The sequence below is a fragment of the Esox lucius genome, chromosome 17, assembly GCF_011004845.1.
Source record: "Esox lucius isolate fEsoLuc1 chromosome 17, fEsoLuc1.pri, whole genome shotgun sequence".
Taxonomy (NCBI): Eukaryota; Metazoa; Chordata; class Actinopteri; order Esociformes; family Esocidae; genus Esox; species Esox lucius.
The window spans coordinates 23,188,425-23,199,157 of record NC_047585.1 but is presented as its reverse complement, the minus strand read 5'-3'; the positions used below and the strand labels follow the sequence as shown (position 1 = coordinate 23,199,157).

Below are 10,733 nucleotides of genomic sequence, written 5' to 3'. Positions count from 1 at the left end.
ATGGAAGAATGTATTACAGTATGTCTTCATTTAAACTTTATTTTGAGAGTCCCAATTTCCATCTGTAGATATTCTATCGATATTAATAATATCAACAAACTTTTGTGACAGGGCCGGTTTGAGCTGGAGCTCCCAACCCAGCCACAGCAGAAGGCAGCAAGCAAGTGTGGGGCAATCAGACACAACCAGGGACACCTGGCGGAGTTATTATCTGTCTCCTTCTTCCGTATAAAACAGGTGCCATTGACGAAGGCACTAAAGGAAGGCTGAGAGACGAACTGCCGGATGAAGGCTGGAAAAAGAGAGGAGAAAAGACGCCGGAGGATATTTTGTTTTGACCAATGCCGTGCAGTTGGACAGAGGAGTCCATTTGAGTTCTGTTGTTCATTTTCTTTGTTTTTTGTTTCAACTGGGATCATTGACCACATGGTGGCCGGACGAATTACAGGGAATAATTGCCAACCAAATCCCGGTTTTGTCTGATTCTCTCTATTTTCCCACCTGTCCTGCCTGGTTGTTGGTGAATAGCAGAACCCCCCCCCCCCCCTCGTTCACACTTTCAACAAACTTTTACAAACTATCAGTTGATAAACAATTGCTTGCTGCTGCTTGCTAAGGTTAGGGTTAGGTTCAGAATAAGGTTTAGGGTAAGGGTTAAGTTTAGGGATAGAATAAAGTTTAGGGGTTAGGATATAGATAAGAGTTAGGTTTAGGAGATAGTTAAACATTTTCAAATACTTAGTAAACAATCTGTAGAGCATCTATAGCCACACTTTGGGATACTCAAAATAAAGTATTACCAATTTTTTATGTTAATAATCAGATTGCTATTTGTCTGTAGAAAGATACAAATGCTTTGATAAAAATAAGAATAAACCATACTAATCTGTGTAGGTGTTTATAAGCTTTGCCTGTAAACCAAATAAAGTCACTTGCCAGAAAACAAACCTCAAATAACTATCCTTTAATCATTTTAATCCACACAGATGCACATCGAACATCCACTGGCTAAATGTAGTGTTTCTTAAAGTGTTTTTACATAGCTTACAACACTATCTACAAGCTGTGTTGCAATCGGGAAGGTTAGCCAGCCCTTTTTGAAAAAATCCAGGAGTCCATGAAAGCCGTCTGGCACATGATGCCAGGTAACCTCCACTCCCAGGTCCAGCAGCCTCTTCCTGTACAAGATCCCATCATCCCTCAGCACGTCATACTCACAGGTTAGGATAAAGGCTGGCGGGGTCAGACAAACAACAGCGTCCTCCGCTAGGAGTGGGGAGACCTCTGGATTCAGACCATCTTTGATTACATGGTACACTTCTCCATTGTAGTCTAAGGCTGAGTGTACAAGCTGGCTGTAGGACCGCAAGCTGCACTCAGGAGGAAGGTGCTCCACGGAGAGCCACTTCTTGAAAGCAAGCCTCATCTCAGCAGGGATGTGGTTTCCCTCTAGCACATCCTGGCACACTGACGTGTCCCCGTTGAGATACTGCAGGAAGTAGAATGCCACCCGGCCACGGAACAATATGGGCACAGCCTGATTCTGCTGGTATGAAGGCAGGTTGAAATCTGCCATCTGCAGAGCTGGGTAGATGAGGACCTGGGCACATGGAGACAGCAGATGTCCATCCTTTCTCTTAGCCAGACGTTGGCACAGTGCAGCTGCCAAGTTTGCGCCAACACTATCTCCCCCAACTGCTACTCTGCTTGGGTCCACCCCAAACTCTGCCTCTGCTACAGACAGGAAGTGACATGTTGCGGCGTCACAGTCATCTAGCTGAATCGGGTACCGATGTTCTGGGGCCAGACGGTATCTAGAATGCATGAAAGGGTAGCAAAAGGAGCATCATGTCAAGTCGTTGACAGCTTTACAGACCTTTTCAACATTCAATATTAATCTGCTTTGGAGGAACATTCAGAGGCAGTGCATAAGTTACCCAACAGACACCACTGTGGTTTCAGACTCCTTGGCAACATGCCGGCAGAACTCATCTACAGAATCTGACCAAAACAAATGGAAATCAGTCATACATTTTAGTAAAACAGGTTTAAATATTGTATTTTCTTATATCAGGCTCTTCTGGTAAAACTGGGAATATAATCAAGAGAATAATTTTGTTTTATTACCCAAACTCCCCAACACCCATCCTCCTCCATGTATATACACCAGGCCCCTTGTTAAACCCAGTGAACCAGTCATTGGCTCATAAACTCTGACTGGCACCCCAGCAAAGTTCAGGTTCTTCAAACGTAGCCCAGCTGGAACTGGTCTGATATGGACTAGGAACCATCTTCTGAACCACCTGGTGAACCTGACCTGATGACAAAGACCCAGGCGGTCCAGGATGCGGCCCTAATAGGTCAAATGGGGGAGAGATGTCATACCTTACAAAGGGAAAAACTTAAATACATTGAGGCAATGGACATCAGTATTTCATTCAGATTTCTATATTGCAATTAGGGCTGTCACGATATCAGATTTTCACTACACGGTTATCGTGGCTAAAATAATTCACAGTAACGATATTATCACAGTATCTATAGAAAATTTGAAAGAAGCAAATGCTGTCAGTCAAAATCATTTTCAACTTTGTTTGATGTGCTTTTTTCAGTTATTTGGCAAATGAATTACACTCAAAATCTGAATGTATGGCGGTGAAGAGTCTGTAACCGGAGCTATACAAATAAAAAAATGTAAGCATACAAAAAGAACCATTACACTTAATGGATGGTGGTAAGGCCACTGATAAACAAACGATCAACAAGGCCTAACACCCAGAGGAGTTTTTGGAAAAATACAAAACTTTTTCACCTAGTGAATAGGCCACGAAAAAGCCAAAATCCAAACACTAGTGTATAGGTCCGGTATATAGGTCCAGACTCGTAGTTTAAGCAAATGCATTTTTTGGCAATGAATAAGCCATGGAAAAACCGGGAGGAGTTTTTAGAAGATTACCACGTCCTTTTTCCCATGTGAATGGGCTGCTAAAACGGCGCGTCATTGCGGATATCTCCCGAGATTTCTAGTGGAGCTAACGAGTTGATTTCAACACCAGTGCATAGGTCCCGTCTCCTTTAAGCACATACACCGTTTGTCTATATGTGACATGAATAAGAGAGGAGTTTTGGGGAAAATAGAACTCCAGTTTCTCCTAGTGAATACGATATTATCATATGTGTATTATTAACATGATATCAATGTTTCCATTTTTAAATATCACAGTTATCGTCAATACCGGTACATCATGACACCCCTAATTGCAATCATACAATTTTATGCTTTTCTACTAGTTTGCAAACTGAGCTATAATAAATACAATAACATTCAGTGAATTTCAATAACATACAGTGTGTCTCTAAAAAAGTTTCAGCCCCCATGGAATTTTTCACATTTCATAGTGTTACAAACTAATTACAAATATAAAACTATTTATTGATTGCATAAGCATTCACCCCCTTGGCCATGACACTCCCAAATAAGCTTTGGTGCAACAAGTTGTCTTTAAAAGTCACATAATTTCGAACCCGATTCCAAAAAAGTTTGGACACTGTACAATTGTGAATAAAAACAGAATGAAATGAAGTTTCAAATTTCAATATTTTATTCAGAATACAACATAGATGACATGTATCATTTTAAGGGAAAAATAAGTTGATTTTAAATTTCATGGCAACAACACATCTCAAAAAAGTTGGGACAAGGCCATGTTTACCACTGTGTGGCATCCCCTCTTCTTTTTATAACAGACTGCAAACGTCTGGGGACTGAGGAGACAAGTTGCTCAAGTTTATGAATAGGAATGTTGTCCTATTCTTGTCTAATACAGGCTCCTAGTTGCTCAACTGTCTTAGGTCCCCTTTGTCGCACCTTCCTCTTTATGAATCGCCAAATGTTTTCTATGGGTGAAAGATCTGGACTGCAGGCTTGCCATTTCAGTACCCGGATCCTTCTTCTGTGCAGCCATGACATTGTAATTGATAGAGTATGTGGTCTGGCATTGTCATGTTGGAAAATGCAAGGTCTTCCCTGAAAGAGACGACATCTGGATGGGAGCATATGTTGTTCTAGAACTTGGATGTAACTGTCTGTATTGATGGTGCCTTTCCAGATGTGTAGGCTGCCCATGCCACACGCACTCATGCAACCCCATACCATCAGAGATGCAGGCTTCTGAACTGAGCGTTGATAACAACTTGGGTTGTCCTTTAGTCCGGATGACATGGCGTCCCAGTTTTCCAAAATGAACTTCAAATTTTGATTTGTTTGACCACAGAACACTTTTCCACTTGTCCATTTGAAATGATCCTTGGCCCAGAGAAAACGCCTGCGCTTCTGGATCCTGTTTAGATATGGCTTCTTTTTTGACCTATAGAGTTTTAGCCGGCAACGGCGAATGGCACGGTGGATTGTGTTCACCGACAATGTTTTCTGGAAGTATTCCTGAGCCCATGTTGTGATTTCCATTACAGTATCATTCCTGTATGTGATGCAGTGCCATCTGAGGGCCCGAAAGATCACGGGCATCCAGTATGGTTTTCCGGCCTTGACCCTTACGCACAGAGATTGTTCCAGATTCTCTGAATCTTGGGATGATATTATGCACTGTAGATGATGATAACTTCAAACTCTTTGCAATTTTTCTCTGAGGGACTCCTTTCTGATATTGCTCCACTATTTTTCGCCGCAGCATTGGGGGAATTGGTCATCCTCTGCCCATCTTGACTTCTGAGAGACACTGCCACTCTTAGAGGCCAATTGACATAATAAGTTGCAAACTGGTCCTCCAGCTGTTCCTTATCTGTACATTTTACTTTTCCGGCCTCTTATTGCTACCTGTCCCAACTTTTTTGGAATGTGTAGCTCTTATGAAATCCAAAATGAGCCAATATTTGGCATGACATTACAAAATGTCTCACTTTTGGAATCAGGTTTGTAGTTCAATCGTGTCCACGCGTGCAGTCAAGGTGTTTCACGTGATTTCAGGTTAAATACATGCAGTGAAAAGTCTACACACCCCTGTGAAATGCCAGGTTTTTGTAATTAAAAAATCCAAATTTTTTCCACTTTTATTGTGACCTATAATGCAAACAATTCAATTGAAAAACAAACTGAAATCTTTGTGGGGGAAAATGAAAAATAAAGATATTTCAATAATGCATAAGTGTAACTGGGGATGTGGCTGTGTTTATAATTAACCAATCGCATTCAAACTCATGTTAAATAGAAGTCATTACACACCTGCCATAATTTAAAGTGACTGATTAATTACAAATAAAGTTCAGCTGTTTTCTTGACATTTTCTTAGTTGCAAGTACTGGCTGTGTGCTACCTTTCAGCATGACAACGACCCAAAGCACACATCCAAATCCACAAAAGCATGGCTTCACCAGAAGAAGATTAACGTTTTGGAATGGCCCAGCCAGAGCCCAGACCTGAATCCAATTGAACATCTGTGGGGTGATCTAAAGAGGGCTGTGCTCAGGAGATGTCCTCGCAATCTGACAGATTTGGAGCACTTTTGCAAGTGGGCAAGTATTGCCACGTCAAGATGTGCCATGCTAATAGACTACTACCCAAAAATACTGTAAGAGTGCTGTAATAAAATCAAAAGGTGCTTCAACAAAGTATTAGTTTAAGGGTGTGCACACTTATGCAACCAGGTTTTTATTTTTTCAAAGATTTCTGTTTTTTTTCTAGTGAATTGTTCACGTTATAGGTCACATTAAAGGTGAAAAATTCTGACATGATTTATCTTTGTCTCATTCTTTTACATCACAAGAACCTAGCATTTTAACAGGGGTGTGTAGACTTTTTATATCCACTGTATGTCTCTGGGAGGACCCACAGTTTTTAGTAAAATTCCTAAGACATGACATCATGAAGTCAAAGGAACAGTCAAAGCAAATCCAGAATAAAGTAACATGATTAAGCTGGGACACACTGTGCATACTGGTGCTACAGCATGGGGCCTTCACAGGTGAGTGGTAAATAGAACTCACATTAAAAAAAAGTTTGTCAGAAAGCATGTGGCAGACTCTGTGTGCAAGTGGAAGATTCTATGGTCAGATAAGATCAAATTAGACCTTTTTGGCCTCAATGCTAATTATGCATGCCTAACACTAAATATCATGAAGCATGGTGGTGAAAGCATTATGCTACATGGATGGTCCTCTTCATCAGGGCCTGGAAAGCTCAGGTAAATAAAGGGCAAAATGGATGCAGCAAAAACAGAGAAATCCTGAAAGAAAACTTGCTGAAGTACTGGAACGTTTGGAGAAGATGAATCTTCCAGCAGGACTATGACCCTGAACATACATTCAAAGGCAGACTGGAGTGGCTTAAAAATATGTTTATATCCTGGTGTGGCCCAGTCATAGCCCAGAACTAAGAGTTGAAATTGCTTTTCACCATAGTCCCCCGTACAATTTGATAGTGCTTGAGCAATATTGCATTTGTAAGAATTTACTATTTTTATTTTCAGTTTGACGTTATGGACTTTGCCTGTGTTTAGAAGCAAAAACTCTTTCATGTTGTAACACAATTACATTTTGAGTGGTCTGAAGGGGGTGAATAATTTTGAGAGCCACTTTAATAACACTACGATACAGTTTATGTTTTACCAGTTGGTCGACGTATTGACACTCTCAAGGTAAGTCCTTACCCAAACAATTAAACACCTGATTGACATTCACATTTATCCAAACCCGTTCACCATTAAAACTTTATAAGTAACTAAAGTACAAATGACATGGACAAGCACATTTTAAGAGTAGAGTTCCTTTTTAGTATTGATGTAAAACGTTTTATTTTCAACAAGAATTAAGTTAAATTAAATATTTCTATTGAGACTTGAACATGATTTGAAATGCAGAAAACATAAAATAATAAGCACTGACATTTGCAAACAGATACTCACCACAATTGCTATGCCAACAAACAAGCCGTGAACTATATGTAGTTTCCTTCGATTTGCAACCCCTTGAGGAATGTCTGAATACATCAGCTCAGAGTACACTAGACCTACTACCAGAAGGAGGAAGGCTGCAATCACTGCTGCAAAGCCAATTATTAAAATTGCAGTGCTGATGTCCATGGTGCTTCTAGTAAGATCCCAGGTAGGCTAAAGAAATAAATCATCAAGTGGATATTTTATCCAGCTGCTTTGGTAATCTTTGCTCCACCTACATCTTTAGGTGTTCACTGTTCTGACCTTGATCTATCTCGATAACCTTCCCAGGTAGGCTACAGTAAGTCATTATGTGTTTATACTCTAACCAACGGCTTGTGTTTTCTTTGCCCTGTCTACATCTTTATACTCTGTTCTGACCTTGTTTTATCTAGATAACTTTGACTGCCTGTAAAAAGGAGAATTTGCTTCATATACAATGTACTAGGACACATACAATTATACATTAAATACAACTTTCAATATACTTTCTTATAGAACAAAAATGTATATCAATAAAAAAAAAAATGTGTTAGTTTAATTTATTTATTGTGATGCAAAATACACTGGTATCTGTACTTTCAAGATTCATCTGTAGATGGCAGTGATGCATTGAGGGATTTTTTTTGTCAGATAAGGTGTCTAGTGTAGAGACATTTGAAAATACACTGCATGATAATTGGAATTGTGTTGTTGTTTAAAAACAATTCCTGTTTTACAGAAGCTGTTACCAAGCTAAGTTAACACTTATTACGATGTGACTGCAATGTAAATACATATTAACAACTATATTAACAACAATGTAATACCAGGTTACATTGAAATTACAATCGAATAATGATTTATTGGTATAGGTTATTACACTTCCAAAAACAAAGGGTAATTACAAAACATCCTACAGAATACTATTCCAAGGGTGTAATTCCTCATGATTTTTGTTTTGGTAACTACACAATGTCTTGTTACGCAAATAAAACATATTGGAATTACACTTTTTGCAATCGGCTCTGTTGCAACATATGAATAACTACACTGAAGATGTGGTCTCTTTAGCTAATTCTAACGTCAGCTGTCCCTCGTACATCTAGATGCTGATCATCAAACATAACCTGACATCCAGATTTCAGAGGTAAGAGTAATTCCATTAACAGATTGCGCAGTTATTACACATCTTGCCCAAATTTGGTAATGAAGAAAAGTTGCACAATCCATCTTTAACCAACAAACATTACAGGCTAATTTCCCATAGTTTTTGCTTGGCTACAATGTTTTCTAAAGACAATCAAATGTTATGTATGAACAATGTAATTGTTTTTTTATCAACTGTCTGGTTGAAATGTTGTGTTTATTTTCTACCTAAAATATGTTAAATTATTGTATTTCATGGGTTTGATGTATTCAGTATTTTTCAAAGTGAGAAACTCCACTGGAATTCATTGAGAACCACTTATATCTCACAGGACCGCCATGTTTGCGCTAGTAGGCTCAGGTCGATCTTCTCTAATCTTATGGAGAAGTCAAACCACAACAAACCAGCACAGTCATTCTGTTATTTTATTTATTCTGTTTTACAGGTTTGGTGTGAAACACACATTTTTCATTATAAGTATTTATTTGTACAGCCAATGGTGAGAATGTGTGTGTATGTGTAAAATCAGGATTTTTGTAATGTACAGTTAGGTCTGGAAATAATTGGACACTGACAAGTTTTATTATTTTTAGCAAAATATATTCAAGTTACAGTTAAGTAATGAAATGGGTTTAAAGTGCACCTTTAGTTTGAGCATATTCACATCCAGATTGGAGGAAGGTTCTCTCTTTTTCAAGGGATCAAAAGAAATTGGACAATTGACTCAAAAGCTGTTTCAATGTCAGGTGTGGGCTATTCCTTTGTTATTTCATCAGTTAAGCAGGTAAAAGGTCTGGATTGATTCCAGGTGTGGCATTAGAAGCTGTTACTGTGACCCCCACAACATGCCATCAAAGGACCACTCAATGCGTATGATACAGGCCATTCTTAAGCTGCAGAAATAATACAAATCCCTCAGAGAGATAGCAGGAACATTAGGAGTGGCAAAATCAACAGTTTAGTACAGTCTGAGAAAAAAAGAACACACTGGTGAGCTCTGCAACACAAAAAGGACTGGATGTCCACAGAAGACAACAGTGGTGGATGATCGTAGGATCCTTTCCATGGTAATGAAAAACCCCTTCACAACATCCAGCCAAGTGAAGAACACTCTCCAGGAGGTAGGCATATCATTATCCAAGTCTACCATAAAGAGAAGACTTCACAAGAGCAAATATCAAGGGTTCACCACAAGGTGCAAACCATTCATAACCCTCAAGAATAGAAAGGCCCGATTAGAATTTGCCAAAAAACATCTTAAAAAACAGCCCAATTCTGGAACAGCATTCTTTAGACAGATCAAACTAAGATCAACCTGTACCAGAAAAAAATATGGAGAAGTCTTGGAACAGCTCATGATCCGAAGCATACCACATTATCTGTAAAACACAGTGGAGGCAGTGTGATGGCATGGGCATGTATGGCTTCCAATGGCACTGGGTCACTAGTGGTTACTGATGATGTGACAGAAGACAGAAGAAGCTCCTGGATGAATTCTGAAGTGTATAGGGATATACTGTATTGTCTACTCAGATTCAACCAAATTCAACAAAGTTGATTGGACGGCCCTTCACTTTACAAATGGACAATGACCCAAAACATACTGTGAAAGCCACCCAGGAGTTTTTTAAGGCAAATAAATTGAATATTCTGCAAGGGCCGAATCAGTCACCTGATTTCAACACGATCAAGCATGCAATTCACTTGCCAAAGGAAAAACTTAAGGCATTTCGATATGTCCATGCGTTACAGACTTCAAGCAGTAAAAAAATCCATCCATCCATCCATCCATCTTCTTCCGCTTATCCGGGGCCGGGTCGCGGGGGCAGCAGTCTAAGCAGGGATGCCCAGACTTCCCTCTCCCCAGACACTTCCTCTAGCTCTTCCGGGGGGACACCGAGGCGTTCCCAGGCCAGCCGGGAGACATAGTCCCTCCAGCGTGTCCTAGGTCTTCCCCGGGGTCTCTTCCCGGTGGGACGGGACCGGAACACCTTCCCAGGAAGGCGTTCCGGAGGCATCCGAAAAAGATGCCCAAGCCACCTCAGCTGACCCCTCTCGATGTGGAGGAGCAGCGGCTCTACTCTGAGCTCCTCCCGGGTGACAGAGCTTCTCACCCTATCTCTAAGGGATCGCCCGGCCACCCTGCGGAGAAAGCTCATTTCGGCCGCCTGTATCCGGGATCTTGTCCTTTCGGTCATGACCCAAAGCTCATGACCATAGGTGAGAGTAGGAACGTAGATTGACTGGTAAATCGAGAGCTTCGCCTTGCGGCTCAGCTCTTTCTTCACCACGACAGACCGATACATCGACTGCATTACTGCAGAAGCTGCACCGATCCGTCTGTCAATCTCCCGTTCCATCCTTCCCTCACTCGTGAACAAGACCCCTAGATACTTAAACTCCTCCACTTGAGGCAGGCACTCTCCACCAACCTGAAGTGGGCAAGCCACCCTTTTCTGACTGAGGACCATGGCCTCGGATTTGGAGGTACTGATTTTCATCCCCACCGCTTCACACTCGGCTGCAAACCATCCCAGTGCATGCTGAAGGTCCTGGTTAGAAGGGGCCAACACGACAACATCATCTGCAAAGAGCAGAGACGAAATTGTGTGGTCCCCAAACCTGACACCCTCCGGCCCCTGGCTGCGCCTAGAAAT

The 10,733-nt window shown here is 40.8% G+C and overlaps 1 protein-coding gene across 1 annotated transcript; it reads right to left on the bottom strand.

The window, feature by feature from the left end:
* Nucleotides 1-882: 882 nt before the first annotated feature.
* aadacl4 (arylacetamide deacetylase-like 4) lies at nt 883-7,109 on the bottom strand. Its single transcript, XM_010881654.3, has 4 exons — nt 6,918-7,109; nt 2,128-2,353; nt 1,938-2,001; nt 883-1,814 (listed from the first exon to the last, which is right to left on the bottom strand). Exons 1-4 carry the CDS (start codon nt 7,092-7,094, stop codon nt 1,025-1,027), a joined length of 1,257 nt encoding a protein of 418 aa, XP_010879956.1. The 5' UTR covers nt 7,095-7,109; the 3' UTR covers nt 883-1,024.
* Nucleotides 7,110-10,733: the final 3,624 nt, after the last annotated feature.